This window comes from Podarcis cretensis (assembly GCF_951804945.1).
Source record: "Podarcis cretensis genome assembly, chromosome: 16".
Lineage (NCBI taxonomy): Eukaryota > Metazoa > Chordata > Lepidosauria > Squamata > Lacertidae > Podarcis > Podarcis cretensis.
In genome coordinates this window covers 24,321,892-24,344,286 of record NC_137186.1, presented here as the reverse complement: position 1 = coordinate 24,344,286, position 22,395 = coordinate 24,321,892, and the positions used below count along the sequence as shown (strand labels likewise).

Genomic DNA, 22,395 nt, shown 5'->3' with positions numbered 1-22,395 from the left:
CACACTTGAATGCAGTGTTTTGTGACAAAGGCTGTTTGTTTCTCAACTTTCTACTTTTATTTACTGCAGTCTTTGCCAGCTTACTTCAGAATAAGCAATACGTTTTTTATTGTATCAGAACTGTTTCTCTCCCCACTAACTTCTTTATTCCAGGATAGTGCATGGCATCTCTTCTGCCTTCCTTCTTACAGTCTTCCTTTCAGAACTGGGTGTTTGTCATAAACCAAGGAAGTATCCAGAGAAGCTGCTCCAGTGCTATAAGACCCAGCTTTGTCTTCACTGTCCACTGGGCACATGTCTTGGTGACACCATCTGTAAGAGTTGCAGCAAAGCCCTTTGTGTACAACTGATTTAAACTGGAAATCTGGTTTTAAACTTTAAACCCATCAATGATTCTCCTACTGCATTAAGCAGAGGTGCTGAACCCTTGGCCCTCCAGGTGTTGCTGAGCTACATCTCCCATCAGCCTCAGTCAGCGTGGCCAATCATCAAGGCTGATGGGAGTTCTAGTTCAACAACTTAGGGCGGGCCATAGATTTCCCGCCTGGCTAAAGGTTTGCAAGAAACTGCCCTGAGGTATGTTGGAAACTATATACTATCTCTTCGCCATAAGCATCAACATTTAATATTTATATTTAGTGAAGAGATTTGAGACCATCTGCTCTGCCACCTATGTGGCAGAGCCTAATTATCACCTATGTGGCAGAGCCTAATTATCACAAAGCACGTGTGGTCCCTTTAGAAAACCAAATAGCACAGGGCAGCCTACTGGATAGATTTGACTGACCACTCTGAAATGCTTATGTGAGAGTTGACCGCCTCCCACCAATATCACACAGCTCTGTCCTCTCATTATGTCCCTCTCTCGCTTCCCTACATGCATACAGCCTGGCTCCCCAGAACCGTATGAGAGGTTGTCCGATCTAAACTGCTTCTCTTCAGCCTTGACAGCTGCACTGACTTTCAGCATTCCAGGACTGCCCCCCTTTCTTAAGCAGTTAAAAATATGAATATGTCTGTGCCATCTTAGAAATTGCTTTGGAGGATGGACTAAGCTTATTCAATACCTCTGAGCAGTATAGATGTCTGTGGCTGATGCATTCGGCCTGGCAGCATATTCCAGCAGGAGAACTCCTATGTAAAGCAAATATATAGGTGGTTAATATTACTGAGCTATCGTCCAAGTAACATTATTCTGCTACAGCAGGGAGGGGAAACCTCAGGTTCAGGGGTCAAATATGGCCCTCAAGCACCTCTTAACTGGGCCCTTAAGACTCTCTCTAAACCCACCCCTCACCACTCTTCTGTCATATCCTATTTGCATGTTCAGGCTGGCTGGAATATTCCCTTGAGCTCTGATAATGCTGCTTGCTGGAGGACAGGGCTGCATAGAAGCTACTCTATTGCAAAAGGTAAAATTTACATTTATTTCTCCACCATTTTGGGTTTTGGCCTTACTCATCACAGGTCTGTGGTCCCTGAAAGGTTTCCCTGTAAGGGTATGCAACCCTCTAACTGAAAAAAGTTCCCCATGCCTGTGCCAGAGATCTGCCAGTCATACGTGAGTCATTCTGGCCCATGGTGGGCCTTTGTGGCATACAGACTAGTCTGTGAATATCCCCCCACCCCCGAATACACCTTATGCCACTAAAGTAACAGCAGTCCAAAGATCTAGTGCCATCTTTTTCCCACCCCTGCCGGCTGTTTTGTCTTTGCCAAACTTAATTCCAGAGGCAAAAGCTGAAAAATGGGATTTAAACTAGAAGGTAATGAAGATAACGTTTCCAGATGGGTGTATGCCTGAGGAAGTAGTCAATAGATCGGGTAGTCACAGGTGGTGGAACAGATAATGGCAGTGATTGGGAGCAACAAGGAAAGGTGACCTGGCCATTGGTTTCTCTGAAATTACACTGCGCACTGGCAGCCTGCTTGCTTAAAACTACAGCAGTTCACACAGACAGGAGATTGTGCATCCATCACCTTCTGAAGAATTCCGAGACATGTTCTTAGGAACAATTGCCTCAATGAAAATAAACTATTCCAGCTTGATGTGCTGGCTTTCCAATAAATTCACTTCTGTGCTGGTAACTTAAATCTTTTTGATGTCCACTGATTTGGTGCTGCCCTCTTGTGTACTGCTATGTGCCATATGATGTTAGTTGTACTGAGGGAGCCAGACTCTCCTTTGTATTGGGAACTAGAAAACATTTTGTGCCTGTCAAAAATCCTCGTTTGATTGTCACGGTATTAGAAACAGCCGTTTTTCAATTATGGATGTCTTCTCCCTATCCCAAAGAAAATTTATTGCATCTTTTACATTAAGACATTTTACTCCTGCCTGAGATGAGTCACTTGCTACTTGGCGGTGCATCTAGTCAAAAAAATGCCACTTTTTAAACATTGGTCATAGACTCGCAGTGCAGAGTTGGGTTGGAAGATCACCCAGAAATGCCTGGTGATCATAAGCTTCAGGCTACTGCACTGAATTCTACATCATTCTGTAGTAAGCTGGCAAAGTGATTATTTAACAGCATTTTTCATTACCTCCATAGATCCGTGCCAGAGCATAGGCAAAGTCTCTTGCAGACAGCTGCATCCCGGGTTCGCCCTTTAAGCTTATTTTCTGAGTGAACTGTTTGAGTTTGTGGAGAGCATTTTGTACTATTTGCACAGAAATTTCCAGTTCAGAGATGCTAAACGCCACCTTCAACCTGGCCTGCAAGGAAATCAATCATATGGTAATCAGTGTTTCTCAAAACAGCCAGTACTACTGTCCAATCTAAACCATCTTTTGAGCTGTTAGCAAATGTGAACCAAAGTTTACATTTTTTCTGGACAACTATGTTGATCTGAACAAGAAAGAGGCTTGGGGTACCTTAAAGGATTTACCGTTGTCAGTATGACATAAACTGTTAAGAACTTGAGTCCACTTTATCACATGCATAAGCGTTATCACATAGTGCAATGGGGAGGGGGGAGTCTGTAGTCCGCCAGCTATTTTTAGACTACACCTATCATTCCTGAATCGTGCCCATGCCAGCTAGCTGATGGAGACTCCAAATCCCATGTTGCAGCTTCCCAATCACATCTGGAGGGTCATGTCCCCCTCCCTTGTCATAGAATAAACACACATTATGTTAGATGGAATGAAATACAAAAATACAGCCGGGATCAAATACGTTAAACCTTGAGTCAGAGCTTTCCAAACTGTGTTTCATGACATTTTAGTGTGTCGGCTGCAGTGTATAAGTGCAGCTGGTATAACCTTCCATTTTACAGCATGGCTAAGAATCAATCCATCTATGCGAGATGTTTTTGTTACCTCTTAATAGTGGCCTTCTCCTCAACCTGTTGCCCTCTGTAACTCCTGTTAGCCCCAGCCAGCATGATGGTTAAAAAGTACAGTGATTTCTTAAATACTTTGGCCCCTAATACACACGTCTATTCACAAACTCTAGAAAACAACCATTCGTCTTTATATTCATGATATTTGGGCTTTGTCTCTTTGAAAACCACTCTAGGGTGCAGCACAGACAAGCTGCTGCAATCTCTTCATCACAGCTGAGGGCACAGGAATGGATGTGGCTTATGCACTCCTTTCCACCTTCTGCAATCTTAACAGTGGCTTAATGCAGCCTTCCCCAGCATGGTGCCCTACACAAACTAGGCTATGTTCAGTGTAGTGGCTTTGGTGTATAAAACCCTATAGACCTTTGGACCACGGTACCTGAACGTTCATCTCACCCCCTATATACCCAGTCAATGATTATGCTCTGGAGGTGAGGGCCTTCTGCAGATGCCATCTTAGCAGGAGGTTCATTCCACACATTGTAACAATATGGCCTTTAGGGTTCTGGCACCTGCCCTTTGGAATCTGCTCCCTTTGAACATTATGTGCCACCTCTGTTGCCTTTCTGGTACCTGCTGAAGACCTTCCTCTTTCAATAAGCCTTTTAAGTGGATATATTTCCCAGTCTGCATCTGTACTGGAATGGTTTTTAAGATGTTTGATTGTTTTATTGCTTGCTGCCCTGGGCTCCTTTGGGTGGAAGGATAGAATATAAATTTAACAAAATCACACACACACATTCCATCAGCACAAATCTGTTGGCCATGGCTGTTGGGAATTGCAGTCAAAACCATTAGGAAGGCACCAGGTTGGAAGGTAGGTATAGTTTAGGATTACATTTGTAGCAGTGATATTAACTGTAATGTGTCCTTGTTGAGGAATGCTCACCTGGGCAGTAGAGAAAAATGCATCCAGCACTTTTCCTTGGCTCTTGACTAGGGAGCGCAGAACATCCAGAGAGAGGATATTGGTTGTTCCTTCCCAGATAGTTAACACCTGTCAGGGAGTCAGAGAAAAGTGGGACAGCAAACAAAATGACAAGGGAAGCCAAAATCTAAGACGTTGCGGGAAAGTTGAGATGTTAGACTAGTAATGGATAGAAGAGTAAGAACTGCATGTCACTCCAGATGAAATATCGCTCCTGAAATCTCTGCAATATATCAATCTCTGCCAATCTGTCACCCTCCAGATGTTTTGGACTACAACTCCCACCAGCTCTAGCATTCTATGGCTGTGCTGGCTGGGACTGCTAAGAATTGTAGTCCAGAACAACTGGAGGGCACCAAGCTGGCAAAGACTGAAGAAAATAAACGTAGAAAGCTGAAAAAATAAATTGCCCTTTCTGGTCACAAAATACACTGGTCAGCACAGTTTTGAGTTGGAAAATGGGTAGCAGAGGATGCTGAGCTCTTTCCCGACAGCTGCTTTCTACATCTGTGATGTTCCCATCCAGATTATGTTAACAAGCAGGGGAATAACATGGGGCGGGGCGGGGCGGGGGGGGGGGAGAGCAGCAGGCGCATGATTTTTAGGGGGTGTGAGCCACACAGGGATTCCTGTCCCACCTGCCTGCTGCTGGGGGTCTCTCAGCCCTGGAGCCTGGCTTGGCCTGACAGCTGTGTCCCCAGCCCCCTTGCTGAATGTCTGCCTGGCCCAGTGTCAGGGTGGGATGGGGATTTGCCAGCCAAGGGCCATGTCGGTCAGCCAGGCTTCTCCCTGCATGGGTGGGCAGGGGCGTAGCCCCGCTTGATTCTGGTGGCCAGGGATGAACTAGCACACAGGCTCCGTGAACCCTCCATGCCCCATGTACGTACACTTAGCAGTGTTGGCAGTGAGGGAAACCTGGCCTGTTGGGTTCTCTGGGCCCTGCATGTCTGGCCCCCGCCCAGTGCACACTCGCCCCCAGCCACCAAAAAAGAACAGAAGACCGCTGTTAACAAGTGAGAGTGGAATGGTGACACGTGCCCCCAGCCCTTCTCTGATGAAATGCAGTCTCCCGGATGTGCTTTGCATTAGAGAAGGTATTGTCAGGACTTCATTTCATGCGTCTGCAGTGTATCTTGTGGTCTGATCTTAACCTGGCCTATATCTAATTTGTAAACAAACATTTTGGGGGTGTTGCTTGATCTAGGGCAGGGTGGACACTGCCCTCCAACTAATATTTTTGAATGCCCCTCCCAAATATAGCCTGTTTGTGTTTGCATAACTATTCCTTGATAATGCTCTTTGTAGCTGAGAACTGGTCCACCTTTCACAATCTGCCAGCTGTGTCCATTTGTTACAGCAGACAAGAGGGTTGGGGCATCTCAGGAGACTTATATCGGCTTACTATAAATATTCATCTTTGAAGAAATAACATTGGCACTAAGGGATTGTATCTAACTCATGATTAACACCTGCCGTTAAATTGAAGTCCCTGGTATTTGGCGCGTAAATCCAGTTACAAGCTGTAGGGACACAGTTTGAAGCTGCTCTTTCTAAGAAATTCTGTATCAGCAGCTGGTGCATTCTTAATCCTGGAGAAACAGATGCAGAGAGTACATTTTTGAACTGCAGAACTTTTACCTGAAAGAAGAGTGAAAAGAACTAATTCTATTGTGAGCTTAGACCACTGTGACAAGCAATGTCTAAGCTCCTGGAGACTCCAAATAATGGAGCCACCACCAAGATTCTGAAGCCAGCTTTTATCCCCTGCTCTACCTCAACAGCACTGCTATAGGATATAGGCTGCTGAAAGAAGGAGAAGCTAAGAAAAATGCCTTTTTTGCATGGTGTGGGTGTGTGGCTTAATACCTGGACATCCCGTAAAATTCCTGCCAGGCCTGTATCTTCCATGTAGCCCTGCCCTCCAAAACACTCCAGCCCTTCTGAGGTAACCGCAACAGCCTGCAACAAAGACATGTGGTATGTGCACATTCCCATTAACCTTGAACACCCAGAGATCTGTCCCTGGTCTCTGCCCATCTCTGACAACTTCATATACACCTAAAGCGCATTATAGACCTGTCAGCAGACTGGGGTGTGGGGTGGTCAAATGCGGCACATTTGCACTATCCCACTTTGCACTGTCTAGAATCTGGGGATGGGAAAGGCTTGTTGAAAAAGAGGATCAAGGCTAAGGGAGCACCCTAGGGCAGAAGCCCATCCAGGAAAACATCGGAGTAGCTATCCTTCCAATATGTTTATAATAGTTCAATTTCTTGAATATGCTTACCCTGGCAGGGTGTTACTATTTCACAACCACTTGGCCATTAAACAATTACCAAGTTTTGTTCTTTCCTTTCCTTTCCTCTTCTCCCCCACAATTAGCATCTGAATCCTCCCTTTTTGCTTCAGAGCCCAATATGTAACTAAACCATGAAACCAAATTCTAGGCCTTGAAACACTACTTGTTTCCCAGTGTAAAGTTTGGCAACAGGCGTCAGCAGCCTAAGCATGTGCTGGTCTTGTTCAGTGTCCTTCTTCGTTTCTTCCAGTCCAAGCAATTTCCCTATCTCCATCATCAGCAGGAATGCTCCTCGAGCTTGAACCTGCAGGAGCAAGACAGCATGGGATCATTGGGGCAGGGTGGAGGAGCACATAGTGTTCTTACAACAAGTAAAGGCAGGCTGGAGAAACAAGGATGTCATATTGGGCAAGGGCGGTAGCTGAGTGGCAGAACACCTGCTTGGCATACAGAAAGTCCCAGGATCAATCTCTGGAATATCCAGGTAGGGCTGGAAGTGTTCTCTGCCTGAAACACTGGAAAGCCAGTGCTAGATAATGTAGACAGTAATGAACTAGATGGAAAATGTTGTCTTACTCAGTTTAAGGCAGCTTCCTATGTCTTAAGGATTTTAGCTTAGTGGTAGAGCGTTTGCCTAGCATGCATTAGGTCCCAAGCTTGATGCCAGACATATCCAGGCAGGGCTGCCTGAAATCCTGGTTCAGTGCCTGATATATCCAGGTTCCCTGCCTGAAATCCTGAAGAGCCATTGCCACCACCTCTGGTCACTTCTTTTTGCACTCCCACTGGTAAGCTCCCACCCCACCTTGAGACAGAGAAAAACTACAGGCATTTTGCTTTTCTAAGGGAGCTGCTGGATCCAACAGAATTTATCTGAGGTCTGAAAAGCACATGGAGCTGAAAGAGGCTGTGAGAAAGAACCTCACTCTTCCAACTTTGGCTCTATGGGCTTTTCAAGGGAGAAAGAAGAAACCACCTTCACCTCACGACCAAGAGGAACGTGAATGTGGAGGGGAGTCTCATGTGCTTCGTAGGTGGCAGGGGAAGACCTCAAGGGTCAAGGTCAAACAAAACCAGCACCTCCGAATGCTCACCTCCATTCGAGCCAAAGTCTGCATGTGCAAAGGGTGAGCCTTCAGGGGTTTTCCAAAGGCTTCCCTCTTGGTGGCATAATCCCTTGCCAGGGTGATCACTCTGGAGATGGAAGGCAATTTTTAGCCAATTAACTGCAAAGGTCACATGTGAGAAGATATGCCCCAAGGTCGCAAAGGCCACAGCTGTTGAGAGGAGTGACTAACCTGTGGCCTTCCAGATGTTGCTGGACTACAACTTGCACCAGCCCCAGCCAGCGTGGCCAATGGTCAGAAATTATGGGAGCTGTAGTCTAACAACATCTGGAGTGTCTCAGGTTCCTCATTCTTCCTCTGTGTAGACCTCTGATTGAGGTAACTAATTGTAGCTCACAAGCAGTGCTTTTATTTGAGAGATAGTAACATGGAAGTTACCATCTGCACCATACACTGCAAGTACAGGATTCTCCCAAAGGAATCCTGGGAACTGTAGTTTAATACCACAGTTTGGAAACCGGGAGTTTCTTAACAGCATTTTCACAGCCAACTTCATCTTACTTTGATGCTTATTCAGTCAGCAGCATGATTCAAAAAGCCATAATTAAGCCCAAGGGCCCAGTAGGTTTTAGGGAAGAGGACATGAATTACCTTCTCATGCATGCAACTGCACAAATGACATTGTGGATCCTAGTGATGGTCATCATGTTTACAATGGAAGCCACACCCCGGCCCTCTGCAGAGATCTGGAAGCATGAAGCAGAAAAAGCCAGAATAAGGTTAATTAGCATGGTCTGGATTGCAATTTAGTAAAAAGGGAATCTCTTTGCTTTCTCTCATGTTCTCCCTGGGGCATAAAAGCCTATAATACCCTTTCCGCCTGCCCGCAACTCCTAAGCAGAGCAGTGGCAACTCTGCACAAATTCTTCAGTCAAGAAATACGTACACACAGCACAGTTGCATAGACACATATCTAGCCATTAGGAAGGGAAGAGCAGCTCATAGGGTAAAAACAACAGGAATGGGGTGAGGGGGCAGCTCAGTAAGCAAAACAAACCTGAAACATGCTAACAAACGATTGATGCAATTCTTTGGTAAGGATCTGCATAACAGAAGCAGAAAGGGCATGAAGGCTAAGGAACAAATTTTCGAGGATGCCAGTGGTGGATGGGACCAAAGGCAAAAGTGATCATGGACAATAATCTACTTTCAACACACACACCTCTTTATTCTCCATCCAGACAAAGGCTATTATTGGAGTTCAAGGACACATTCCACCCTGGCCAGAAAAAAACAACCCTTGGGGTATAAAGTAGGGCCAGTAGGATGTGTGGCCTGAGGAGTTTTATTTTTTATTATTATTATAATGTTTTTATTTGCATTTTATAAATTTCCATCCAATTATTCATTTAATCCCGCATACAGCAAATTGTGACTGTTTTTGACTTCCTTCAGCGTCTCTGACAATCATCCATATTTATACCTTTAATACACATTCCTTTCTTTCGTATTGCCATTATTCCTCCTTACTCCCATTTTTTCTAATAAACAATACTTATTTTTATTTACAGTGCCTCTTTAAATCCCACTAGCGTTATGTTTACACCACATATATTTTTCAGATAATCCACAAATTTTCCCCAGTCCTCGATGAACTTTTGGTCTTTAGTATATCTGATTTTCCCAGTTAATTTATCCAATTCTGCATAGTCTATCACTTTTGATCTCCATTCTTCTATCGTCGGTATCTCCTCTTGTTTCCACTTCTGGGCCAACAGGATTCTGGCTGCCGTTACAGCATATTGGAAAAGCTTGCAGTCCTTTTTTCCTATGTCCTTTCCTACAATACCTAGAAGAAAAGCTTCGGGTTTTTTCACAAAAGTATATCTTAACATTTTTTTCAGCTCATTATATATCATTTCCCAAAAGCTTTTCACTTTCTTACATTCCCACCACTGATGAAAGAATGTCCCTTCTTTATCTTTGCATTTCCAACATTTGTTATCAACCTTATACATCTTTGCTAGTTTTACAGGTGTCATATACCATCTGTAAAACATTTTCATCACATTCTCTTTCAGTGATGTACATGCCGTAAATTTTATATGCTCTTTCCACAATTTTTCCCAGTCTTCAAATTGAATATTGTACCCAAAATCCTTTGCCCACTGTATCATTACCGACTTAACCTCTTCATCTTTCGTATACCATTCCAGCAATATCTTATACATTTTTGACAAGGTTTTATACTCATTATTTATTATGTCTTTTTGGAAATGGCCTGAGGAGTTTTAAAGCCCAGATAGAGAGACCTGGAGCACCGCATTTGGCCTCCAGGTCTGAGGTTCCCCATCTGTGAGGAGACTGTAAGGTAGAGGCCACAGAGTGCATTGGCCTGCTCTTAGTCTTCCTCTGAGTACCATAGTACTCCAGAAGGCATTGTTCAACAGTTTGATGCTGTTTCTTTTTTGCTAGTAACTTGGTCTTCCCAAGGAGGCGGAAATTCTCATCCATGCTGCTTTGGCTGTTAGATGTCTGCTTCTGCACTTGCATGGCAGCTCCATGCATGGGCAAAATCCACAGAGAGCTGCCCTGCTCCAGAGAACCTTGCTTTCATTTGTCTCATACCAGGGAAGTAGAAACTGAGCTTTGGAAGAAGTTTTCCTCCACACCTTTTTCTTTTTGCTCACCTTGAGTGACTTGGCTCCTTTTAGGAGGAGCTCTGCGGTCGGCAGTTGCCTTGTGCCCAGCTTGTCTTTCAGCCGTTGTATCTCAATCCCATTCAGCTTCCCTTCCTCATCGCGCATCTTCAGGTAGAACAGAGACAGACCTTGGGAGCCCTGCAGCCGAGAATGCAAAGGTGAGAAATACTGACTGGTAACAAGGAGAATGGAGCTAGAATGAATACATTGTGCAACACATTAGTGCAGCAATGGGAAACCTCCAGTCTATGGACCAAATTAGGCCAGGCAAGGGTTCTCTTTGGCCTGTGAAGCTGTTTTCTGCAAACCAAGCCCACCTGATCCTCACCTGACATCGTATGTGAAATGAGGATGTGGCAGGTAAAGACAGTTTCTTGGTAAACGAGGTTTTCTGTCAGTGCTGATCAGCTGTTTGGTGATGATACAAGCCATGCAGGGATTGGCTGTGCTACAGAGTTCTCAGTGCAGCTGATTCCTGCCCAAAGTGGGTCCTGCTATAAGCGCTGATCAGCTGATTAACACAGCAAGGCCCAATGGATCATGTGATGTCAGGTGAGTGGCAGGTAAGTGGCCCCAACACCTGTCAAAATGGCCAGTGAAGGACCCTGTTTCTCACCCCACTTCCACATTACTGATTACTGCTTGTGAGCTGGTCTTTCAGTTTCCCCAGTTAGGAATCTGACCTGCTGTATTTGTCCATCAGCAGTCATGCTCCTTGCCAGTGTCAAAGTTATATCTGAATCGGTGGCCGAAGTAAACCATTTCAAGCCATGGAGACTGTAGCTGCCATCAGGGAGTTCCAGGGCTACTGTCTCTGTGCCACCAGCTGCAAGAAAAGAACACCGAGTCTTAGCTGCTGCTGACCTTCACAAATAACCAGCACTGGCTTCAAGCTGAAGAAAAAGCAACATTATCATTCAGCAGTGTAGTGAAAAAAGAAGCTGGCACCTCAGTAACTTTGGGAAAAGGTCATGGCACCTGCTTCATATGCAGAAGTTCCCAGGATCAAACCCCAACGTTTCTAGGTAGGGCTGGCAAAAACCCCTGCCCCAAACCCTGGACAAAAGCTGCCAGTCTGTGTAGATAATACTGACTCTGTATAAGGCAGCTTCCTATGTTCCTAAGGTGAAACTTAAGCAATAGGAAAACTTAAGCAGCTACAATGTTTGCAATCCACAGGATTGGTTATATATTACCTTCCCACCAGCAATGTTGCCCTGGTGATTACTATGGGCCTGGCCTATGTGACATAATAATAATAATTTATTATTTATACCCCGCCCATCTGGCTGGGTTTCCCCAGAAGCCTGCGGATAGATCTGAGTTCAAGTTTAACAGAATCACATGAGAAAGCATTAGAAACTATCCTATTTTATTCATATAAAACTGTTTTTCATTTGTTCGTTTTTCTTTTCCATTAGAAATGTGGAAGCTGTTAAAAGCATGGAATGGAAGAGGTGTTGGGGTGGTAGGATAAATGTTATTTGTGCATTTCTCAACAGATGTTATACACATGGCCATCTAATTGACCTCTCCCCATGCCTCAACCGACCATTAGGTTGATGGTATATAACATTATCTAGCTGCACCACTACTCATTTCTTAAGGCATTTTGTATTGCACTCTGTGTCAGACTTCCCACTTTGGGGTACACTTACCAACATCAGAGCCCCCTCTGCGTTCAGTCATCCATTGGCCAGAAGTCCAGAATTTGGCAGGGTCACGTGATGTCAAGTGGATAAAAACTTCTTTGAGGGCTTTGGGGATACCCAAGGACTGTTGGGAGTTGCAGGAAACAGACGGGAGAAAGAAAAACAAACAGGATTTCCTCTCCTGGTTCCTTCCACAGCAGCCCAAAGCTCCTTTGTCCTGTCATTTGTTGCTCCTCCCTCTTTATTCCACTGCATGCTTTGGGAGACCAGGTGGGAGGAGAGCTGGTCTCAGCCGGAGGGGGAGACTCCCTGAATTCTTCAGCAGCCTCCCTCATTTCTGTTTCCTGGCCCCATTCCTCTGACACCTCTGAGACTTGGCTGCCCTCCGCCACAGCCTCTTCCTGCTCACTTTTAGTTGCTTATTCAGCTTTCATCACTTTCCTCTGACCCTGCATCATTGTCCTACCACAAATGCCCTGGCTCTGAGCCTTCTCTGCCTGGTGGTTCCCTTGCTGGTGCCTCCCACCACTCCTCTGCATCCAACCAGTCCATGATAGTCTGGCTAGGGCTGGGTGGGCTGCAAAGTCAGGCAAGGGACCTTTCCCACAGAGGTCTTACACAACAACTCCAGATAGTTAGGGTTAGACTTTGATCTTTTAAATTTCAGTGGCGCCCTGTGCAATGCCAAAATTTGGAGCCCCATCCCTGGCCTTTGCCTTCCATTCTTCTCTGTTCACTATGGTGCCCTGTAGGCTCAGAGCCCAGTGTGGTGGAACCAGTTGTGCTGCCAAAGATCTGCCTCTGAGATAATGATCAAAAGGTTTTTCAGCAGAGCTGGCTGATATGCATCACTTTGGATCTAAGCAGAGCCAGGATGCCACGTATGCACCAGTTTTGCTAACTCCCAATCTGGCCTTATTAGGGAAGGCCTTGGGGAACTGAGGAATATGTCTTATATAGAGTCAGACCATTAGCCTACCTCAGTATTAGTCTAGCAGCTCTCCAAAGTTTCTAAATAATAGTGTTGTGGATAGGGGTTTTGTTTTTTGATAAGGGGAACTTATGGGTAGGGCGTTTTACTTTGGTAGCAGCATTCCAGAAATGAACCTCCAACTTAGTCCAATTCAGAGCAATGCAATATAGTGATCTACCTGCTGAGCACTGACTTGTGATCTCACCTCTATTACTTTTGCTGCTCCATCAGTCATGGCCAGAGGACATGAAAAAAGACCAGAAGAAGTTGCAAAAAGGTACAGTTTGGCAATCTGATGAACGCGGCTGTGGAAGGAGAAACAAAGCCTTGCTGAATTTAGAAATGCCAAGGGGAAAATATATTTCCTATAGAGAGATCTCAGCTGGATTATAGCTACACAAGAAGAGCTTGGCTAAAGGCCTATCAGGTTCAGCACTCTGTTCTCACAGTGGCCAACCAGATGCCTCAATGAGAAGCTCACAAGCAGAACATGAGTACAACAACAGTCTTCCCACTTCCAATTCCCAGCAAATGGGGTTCAGAGGCTTACTGCCTTCAACAGCGGAGGCAGAACATAGCCATCATAGCTACTAGCCATTGATAGTAGCCTTACATGAATTTGCCTTGCTGACTTTTAAAGCCATCCAAATCGGTGGCCAATCATTACATGCTGTGGGAGTTCTACTGTGGGAGTGCTTTCGTCTAGAAAAGTGTCACTATCCCCACTGTAGGGACATTTCATTTTGAATGGCACTGGAGGTATATGGACATGTTCGCCACCCTGAAGTGTGGCCAACTGAGTCTGAAGGTGTCAACTAAATTTGTACCTCCAGTTAGAGTATCTCCTCTCATAAGCCTCAGCAATCAGCCCCTCCTCAGCCGAGATCTCCTTCATCCTCTTCCAGGCTGGGCAGGTGATAATTTCATCCACACGCCGCCCCCAGGCATCAAACTGCTTAAGTTGTGGAGGGTTTAACTCACACTCGCGTCCCAGGAGATCAATTTCATCCTTCACTCGAGCCCCAAACTGTTCAAGGTCCAAACGTACGTCAGCAAACACCTGCAAAGTAAAAGAATGTGGGCAGATGGACAAGTATGTACAGGTATGTATGTATGTATGTATGTATGTATGTATGTATCTATGTATAAATAAAAAGTAAAATAAAATTAAATAATAAAATTAAATAAAATTACTGGTAAATAAAATTAAATAAAAACAAAACAAAACAAAACAACACAGCAAGCAGAACATAAAACAAAGTATTGGGCTCCCTGTTTGACCTCACCTGTCTCTTGTACTGATCCTTTTAAACTGAGTATTATGTACTGCTGCTATTTGAAATGCGCTTATGTTATAAAGAATCAACCCCGCTGCCTGAACTTTTGGATTTTCCTCCCAGACATGGCTTGGGAGACTGTCTTGCACTTAAAAAAATTACTGCTTAATAATAATAATAATTTATTATTTATACCCTGCCCATCTGGCTGAGTTTCCCCAGCCACTCTGGGTGGCTCCCAATCAAGTATTAAAAACAATACAGCATTAAATGTTAAAAACTTCCCTGAACAGGGCTACCTTCAGATGTCTTTTGAAGCTAGGATAGCTACTTATTTCCTTCACATCAGAAGGGAGGGTGTTCCACAGGGTGGGTGCCACTACCGCACATACATAACTGCACATACATAATGACCCATACATAGTTCACTTTTCACCTGCTTCAACTAGCAAGGTTTGTTTTTAACTGTGGACAGCTACTTGGGAACAGGGCAAACTGCTGGCTTCTTGCATAACTTTTAAGCAAAGAGCAAACACCCATCTGACTTTTAAATCAGTGGAGGGCAAAATACTTTGCTGTAACTCAGGGGAAGAGCATCTGCTTTGCAGACAAAAGGTCCCTAGTTCAATCCCCAATGGTGGCTCCAGGTAGGGCTGGGAAAAGTTCCCTGTCCAAACCCCTGGAGAGCTGTTGCCAGTCAAATATAGACAATACTGAGCTAGACAGGCCAATTGGTTTGATTCAGTGGAAGGTACCTTCCTATGTAAGGCCAATTAACACAGCTGAGAGAACAGAACCTTTAGCAAAGTGCAAAAGATAGTGGTGGCTTGTGCAGTGGTCCTTGGTATAGGAATAGGAATTCTATTAACCTGTCTATATTTCCATTTGTGAAATATTGGAGGGTGTTCAAGGACAGCTTTGGAATTCAGTGTAGGCTGCTACATTTGGATGCATGGGGTGCTGCCCTAAGAGTCTCAGTCTTGCTTTTTTAAAAATCAGAGGAAGTAGTCAAATCCATGTAAATTGTCTGTGCAGACGAGCTGAGATTCTTGCATTGTAGGGGGTTGGATGAGATTACCCTTGGAGTCCCATCTAATTCTACAATTCTAGGAGTCTCTAGATGTCACAGAACATTGTGTGTGTGCATGCACATGCATTAAAGATATATCTGTGTGTCTATATATATAATATAATATATAAAATACAGACCTCAGTTGGTAGCTGTGATTTCAAGTAATCCTGAAGAAAAGCATCTTCCAGGTATGGATTTCCAATCCTAGGCTGCTCTTGACAAAAGACCCCAATTTCTTTCCTGGCAAAAAGCTCCCTTGGGTGTTGTGAGGAGCATTTTTGATCCATGGGCTCCACTTGCTGATTCCAGCCTTTGGAAAACGCGATTGGCCTCTTGCCCCAATGTTTGCACTTTTGATTCCCTGCTTGCCCTAAGCTTTGCAACCAAACTTCGCAGTTTGACAGCTTCGGCTTGCAAGGCGTCCACATGGCCAACTTGCCAAAATAAATAAACAAACAAACCAAAAGCCAAAAAGCAAACCAAAAGCGGCCAAAGAAAGAACCTAGCGGGCGCGTTTGTTTCACCTTGAGCCACCTCCCCCTTCCAACAACATGATTAAAAAGTTCAGTAAAGGCGGAAGCCGAAACGGGGGCGATCCTGCGTGCAGAAACAAGTTTAGAAAGAGACAGCTCCATCTGCGGGCCAGGAGGCCAATTGCCCCAGAGGCAGGGCTGGGGTTTGCATAAAAAAAAGAAAAGAAAAATGCGTCTCTTTCCCTTGCGCAAGCAGCCGGCAGGATGAGGCCGGCGAGCAACGCCGAAAGGAGACTTCATAGGTACACCTTGCAATGCACCGATCTGAAGGTTTCCCCAACTTCGGCAAAAGGAGGAAAAGGAAACAGCGGAGCTGGCGGAGCAGACTCCCTCCCTCGACCCGAGCCAACTTCATTTGCAAGAAAATAGGAATCTGCCTTCTACAACTAAGTCAGCCCATTGGTACTGTATTGTCAACAAGCCCTGGCAGACATCGCTCTCCAGGTTTTCAGGCAGGGAGTCTCTCCTCGCCCTTGCCTGGAGATAGGTGCTTTTTAGCCACTGAACCCGGATTCATGCTTCAATATGAAACTAACCACATGACTAAAGAGGTTCAGGAAAGGAGGTTCCAGTAAAGGCGGAATACGAAACAGGGACTACGACGTCTCCTGCATAAACCAGTTTAGAAGCAGAGGAAGGCTGGAGGCGGGAACTGGGACTTGTAACAAAACAAAGGACCCCTTTCCCTTGCGCAAGTAGCCGGCAGGACGAGCCTGAATGGGACCTTGGAAAGGGCTGGCACCTATTGAAGGTTTCGGGGAAAGATTGGAGGAGGAGGAGGAGGAAGCAGCAGAACTGGCAAAGCACATTCCCTCCCTCGACCCGAGCCAACTTTATTTGCAAGAAAATAGGAAGCTGCCCCTTGATCCATCAAGCTCAGTATCGTCCACAAACCCTGGCAGCAATCGCTCTCCAGGTTTTCAGGCAGCGAATCTCTCCCAGCCCAGCCTTTGGAGATAGATGCTTTGAGGCACTGAACCCGGATTAATGCTTTAATATGAAACTAAACGGCCAGAGGTTTTCCCTCAGACGGAGGTCCCCCCCCCCAGGTGAAATAGAATCCTGCCCGTTTCCCGCCTAAATTCAGCGCCCACCTGAGGGGAGTGTCGGAGTGGACCGTTGAAATTAGGCGGGAAGCGGGCAGGATTCTATTCGACCTGAAGGGAAGCTCCGTCTCAGGGAATTTCCGTCTCAGGGAAATTGTGGCTTTCCCTTCTGCCGTCGCAAAACTCCCCCAGATATATAGGGAAAGAGGGAAACAAATGTCCCCAGTGCTTGCCCCAACTTCGAGATCGCCTACAGCCTACTAAGAGGGCTAGAGAGGCTCAGTTTTGAGGCATCTAATCATAAGCCTGCATTTTTATTAAAGCTTATATGTTTAATCAGGGCCTGTATCTTAAAAGACCAGTCTTAGAAGACCAGTTGCCTAAAAACCTTGGCAAGATATTTTTACTCCTAGACAAGGGGCCCCCCTGATTTACAGCAGAAAACAATTCTCAAAGTCGTAAAAAGGGAATTACAGGCTGACAGCCAAGGTTACACTGACCCTACAAATTAAGGGTGGATAAATAGTAAAATGAGCCATATCTTCTTCCTAAGGTTAAGAAGGTCAAGAGCAGTGAAAAAGCATCTAGTTGGCAGAAAGAAAGAGAACATTTTGGGAAATCTTTTCTAAAGCTGTTTCTTTCTTAAACTAAGATCCTTTTAAGATTTCTTTTCCTTTTAAAAGGTTATTTATGTATTAAATATATTAGCTTAAATATAATTATGCAAAGGATTTAAGAAATGCTAGATTCTTATTTCATATAGTTGGAAGAGATCACAGGGGCCATCAGCCATCAGCCACCAGACCCCCCTTGCCAGACAGAAGACGCCAATCGAGCACTCCTGATATATGGTTGTCAGGCCTTTTGTTTAGAAACCTTCAAATGAAGGAGATCTCAATGTTGATGTGAACTCAAAATCCTTGACATATGCATAAGATAAAAATTCAAGATTAATTATCTGTTTTGGAAGGCAATAGGGCAAGGAGGGCAAGAGGCCAGGCCAGAGCTTGGTAACCATATACCACTGTGCCTCATATTTATTTGTCTGACAAATAAATTACTATTTTAATTTCTCTATTGCTGCGTTGAATATTTCATTCCAGCTAAGCGTTAACCACAAGCAGGGTGCTACAGTTTCTTCTCAGTTTGAAAATAGCCCTCCTCTGATCTGATCCTCAAGGGAAACGCGCTCTGCACTTGCTCAGGGACACTTCAGCTGCCCTTCACGCGTTCCAGGGGTCGCTTAGTATTCATTTCTTAAATTTATAATCCCGCCCTTCATTGCAGATGAGCCCAGGGAGGCAAATACTTCTGTAATAAAACAATACAATTAACGACTAAAGAAACAAACAAAAAAAGAACTTCCAAAAGCAGTTTTAAAACCTCTGTGGAGAAATTCACCTGCTCTCACAGCTAAACAGGGATTGTGTCCAATTTAAGTCCTGCTCAGGGTAAACCCGTGGGATTTTATTGATTTAAATGAGTCACACCCACTAATTTATTGGATGGTACATACAGTGTATGTATAATTGTTGGAAACCACTTGGATATTGTTATGAGTATATACACATTTATTAAAAATAGATAACCCTCAGGGGTCAGCAGACTTTTTCGGCAGGGGGCCAGGCCACTGTCCCTCAGACTTTGTGGGGGGCTGGACTATATTTGGGGGGGGGGAATGAATGACAGAGGTCCTATGGCTGGGTCGGGATGGCATGGGGATGAGGGACCAACTCCCTTCTCTTGCAGGGGCCCAATTAGTGCCATTGCCTTCCGTTAAGAGTTTGGGTGTAATCCTTGACACCTCCCTTTCCATGGAGGCGCAAGTTATAGCGACAGCCAAGGTGACATTTTTTCACCTTCGCCGCATCAAGCAGTTGGTCCCTTACCTTTCCCGCCCCAACCTGGCCACTGTGATCCATGCGACAGTCACCTCCAGGCTTGACTACTGTAATTTGCTCTACGCGGGGCTGCCCTTGAAGCTGTCCCAGAAACTCCAATGGGTGCAGAATGCTGCAGCGAGGCTCCTCACGGGGTCTCTGCCATGGGAGCATATTCCCCCAGTGCTTTTCAAGCTGCACTGGCTCCTGGTGGAGTACAGGGTCAGATTTAAGGTGCTGCTTTTGACCTTTAAAGCCCTTCACGGCCTAGGACCCTCATACCTACGGGGCCGCCTCTCCCAGTATGCCCCACGGAGAGCCTCAAGGTCCATAAATAGCAACACCCTAGAGGTCCCGGGCCCTAAGGAAGTTAGATTAGCCTCAACCAGAGCCAGGGCCTTTTCAACTCTGGCTCCGGTCTGGTGGAACGCTCTGCCTCATGAGACCAGGGCCCTGCAGGATTTAATTTTGTTTTTAAGTTGTAATCATTCAAGTTGTTTTTATTATTGCTTGTAAGCTGCTCTGAGCGCGGCCTTGGCTGAGGAGGGCGGGGTATAAATAAAAATTATTATTATTATTATTATTATTATTATTATTATTTCATTAATGGGGAGCCGCCACCAAGAAGACCCTGTCACAGTTCACGGCTAAGTGGGCAACTGCCCATGTTTAAGCCATGGTGTTGAAGGGGTTGAGTGTTTGACACAAATTAAGCGCCGCTATGAAGTGTGCATGCAGATTTGATACAAAATTTAGGGAGTGTGGGGAAGAGCATCATCTCTCCCCTGCCTTAGGAATTTCTCAAGAGTTCTCACCCACATTCATACCTAAGGTTTTGAGTGGTGGCAAAAAATATTAGACCTGAACTTCTGACATGGCTGAGTGTTTTATCACAAGTGGCCAGAGGTTCTTGCTGTGAACATAAAAATTTTGCTTGTGTAATATCTTTCTTGAACAGCATTCATTTAACTTCTGTCAGGAACTGAATGATCTGGGTGCCAGCGGCTGTATGGTCCCCCAATCATAGAGTTGTAGAACTGTAGAGTTGGAAGGGATCCCAATGGTAATCTAGTCCAACCCCCTGCAAAGCAGGAATCTTTTTGCTCAACCTGGGGCTCAAACCTGGAGCACTATACAATTCTTTATAATTATATATTGGCAATTCCTCCCAAAAATGCCCAAAGTTGCAAACATCAAAACATTAAAGCAATGCAATTTAAAATAAATAGCTCTGCCAACAAGGCCTCCCTTACCAATGAAGCACCCCAGCCTTTTTTAGTGGGTTTGCTTGTCTCAAACTTTCTCACTAACTTGTTTTGTTTCCAGTCAAGCAGCAGCACCAATAGGATCCATGCCCCCCCCACGTTCTTTTAGAAAAATATTCCTGGGCTTACTCTGCCAGTTTAGCACCTGGCCCGTGCTCATCCTTTTACACTGCATTTTCTGCTTTGAGCAAATATTTAAATCACCTCATAGACAGAGGTCCTCTGCTTTGTGCTGAAGTCTGTTAGAACAGGAGCTTTGGAGAATGTTGGAAATGTCCCATTCAATTTCTTCATCTTCTAGCTGTGTCAAGACTTCTTAGCTGAGAAGGCTTCCAAAGAACAAGTAGGAGCCGATTTTGAGATTTGATCCATCTTGAGACAGTGTGTGCCATGTCCATTTCCTCAATAGTTAAATTGTGTTTCCCAGTCTGATTTCTGTGGCTCTCTTTATTTTATATTAAAATCAGAGGCATGTGCCTCATATCTCCCCACCACCACCAAAAAAAATCCCCAACCACCATCACCACCAACAACAAAAAACCCAGTTTATTTTCTACAATAAGAAATGATGTTTCTCAGTGGAGGCCATGCACTGTGTTTCTGCACGTGTTCTTATAGCAGGTTTTTATATGTGTAAACCATTTTGCAAGTGGGTGAGACTTGATATGAGCATTTGGTCTGTAATCTTTGGACTGTGTGCTGAGGCTACTTGGAGCTGCCACTCCTTGGATTCCTTTGTGGTTCATTAGGAGCAGCTAACACCCAGAATGTATAACTTGCTGTTAAAATGGAATACTCAGGATGAAACGGTTAAATCAGCCATGATTAAATGGGCACAAGATATTGGTCATAATATCATGTTTGCTGACTGGGAACAGTTGTGGACCATCGGTATGAAATTTACGGCATGCAATGCCTTAAGAGAGAATATTATGAAAATGATCTATAGGTGGTACATGACACCAGTCAAGCTTGCAAAAATATACCATTTGCCCGATAATAAATGTTGGAAATGTAAAGAGACTGAAGGTACATTCTTTCACCTTTGGTGGACGTGCCCAAGGATTAAGGCTTTCTGGGAGATGATTTATAATGAAATGAAAAAGGTATTTAGGTATACCTTCTTGAAGAAACCAGAGGCCTTTCTCCTGGGCATGGTCGGCCAATTGGTGCCAAAGAAGGATAGAACTTTCTTTATGTATGCAACAATGGCAGCAAGAATACTTATTGCAAAGTATTGGAAGACACAAGATCTACCCACCCTGGAAGAGTGGCAGATGAAGGCGATGGACTATATGGAATTAGCAGAAATGACTGGCAGAATCCAAGACCTGGGAGAAGAGCTGGTGGAAGAAGATTAGAATAAATTTAAAGATTATTTGCAGAAACACTGTAAAATTAATGAATGTTAAAATGATGTTAGACTGAAAATAAGTGGTACTAGCAACAAAAGTTAAAAAGAGTATGCAAAAATGAATTAAAAATTTTGGTGAAATTATAGGGTTACAATATGTTAAGATTTAGAGTTAAGATAAATGAAAGAGGATAAGGATTTGCTGATTTGAATACTTTAATGGGAATACAAAAAGGGGAGGTGTGAGGAAGTCAAAGAAACAAGTTAATGAGCTCAAAATTATCAAAAATGGAGTTGTTTTAATTTTTTATTTTCTATTTTTCTACTTTTCTTGTTTTTTGTGTCTTGTTTTTTTTGTTTGAGAGTTTCTTCTGTTTCTTGTTTTATTATGCATTTTTGTATCTTTGATTTTGTAAAATTTCAATAATTTTTTTTTTTTTACAAAAAGGAGCAGCTAACACCCATCTGGCTGGATAAATTGGCTTTCCATCGAATTAATTCCATGGATTTTCTTCCGAAACCACCTACAGCTTTTGGGGTTGCAGCCTAAGTGCTTGCAAATTGGAAAGGTTCCTAGGGTTTAAATGGGGTCTCTGGTTTGCAGCAGTTATATGGGCAAAGACAGCCTTCAGAACTTACTAGTTGGGGTGCGTGCACACACACACTGCTTTGTAACCTATATCATTTAGCCATATCTTTGTGTGTGTTTCTTGACAAGTGTACATGAAATGTAACTGGGAGCTAAGCAGGTGTCCGATGGAGGAGCCACATTCCAAACTTTTTGACACAATGCCACTGTCCGTACAGGTCAGGTTTGGTTTGTTATAATGAGCTAGAAGTTGATTATGCTGAGTGGTCATAACATACCTGTATATCATTAAGGTAGAGGCACAAAGAGTAACTTGGGGATCTGTTCAACTGTGACTTGCAGCCATGGATTGCATCCAGACTTGGGCTCATACACTTCTTTCCATATCCTCATGGCTGTTAAAAATTAAT

At 44.3% G+C, this 22,395-nt stretch overlaps 1 protein-coding gene and 1 long non-coding RNA gene across 4 annotated transcripts; both read right to left on the bottom strand.

The window, feature by feature from the left end:
* Positions 1-34: 34 nt before the first annotated feature.
* LOC307204746 (acyl-CoA dehydrogenase family member 11-like) lies at positions 35-22,366 on the bottom strand. Of its 3 annotated transcripts, none has more exons than XM_079956639.1 (14): positions 22,264-22,366; positions 13,797-14,029; positions 13,175-13,274; positions 12,003-12,120; positions 11,028-11,170; positions 10,333-10,482; positions 8,294-8,388; positions 7,670-7,769; positions 6,739-6,879; positions 6,143-6,235; positions 4,238-4,345; positions 2,545-2,716; positions 1,068-1,134; positions 35-312 (listed from the first exon to the last, which is right to left on the bottom strand). In XM_079956639.1, exons 1-14 carry the CDS (start codon positions 22,354-22,356, stop codon positions 186-188), a joined length of 1,740 nt encoding a protein of 579 aa, XP_079812765.1. In that variant the 5' UTR covers positions 22,357-22,366; the 3' UTR covers positions 35-185. The 3 variants fall into 3 exon arrangements, with proteins under 3 accessions (XP_079812765.1, XP_079812763.1, XP_079812764.1); XM_079956637.1 differs by lacking the exon at positions 22,264-22,366 and adding an exon at positions 15,456-15,962; XM_079956638.1 differs by lacking the exons at positions 35-312; positions 1,068-1,134; positions 2,545-2,716; positions 4,238-4,345; positions 22,264-22,366 and adding exons at positions 5,563-5,914; positions 15,456-15,963.
* LOC307205156 lies at positions 14,036-15,434 on the bottom strand. The gene is made up of 3 exons (XR_013833922.1): positions 14,635-15,434; positions 14,164-14,410; positions 14,036-14,108 (listed from the first exon to the last, which is right to left on the bottom strand). It is a non-coding gene; the product is annotated as an uncharacterized lncRNA (long non-coding RNA).
* Positions 22,367-22,395: the final 29 nt, after the last annotated feature.

What these genes read in the sequence shown, in the direction of transcription:
- LOC307204746 (XM_079956637.1), bottom strand. Translation starts at nt 15,953, where the DNA reads ATGGAGCTGTCTCTTTCTAAACTTGTTTCTGCACGCAGGATCGCCCCC. An exon ending in CAGAGGGGGCTCTGATGTTG is followed by an intron (nt 11,171 to 12,002) that starts GTAAGTGTACCC and finishes CTTTTCTTGCAG; the next exon opens with CTGGTGGCACAGAGACAGTA. An exon ending in AACTTTACACTGGGAAACAA is followed by an intron (nt 6,236 to 6,738) that starts GTAGTGTTTCAA and finishes TCTTTGTTGCAG; the next exon opens with GCTGTTGCGGTTACCTCAGA.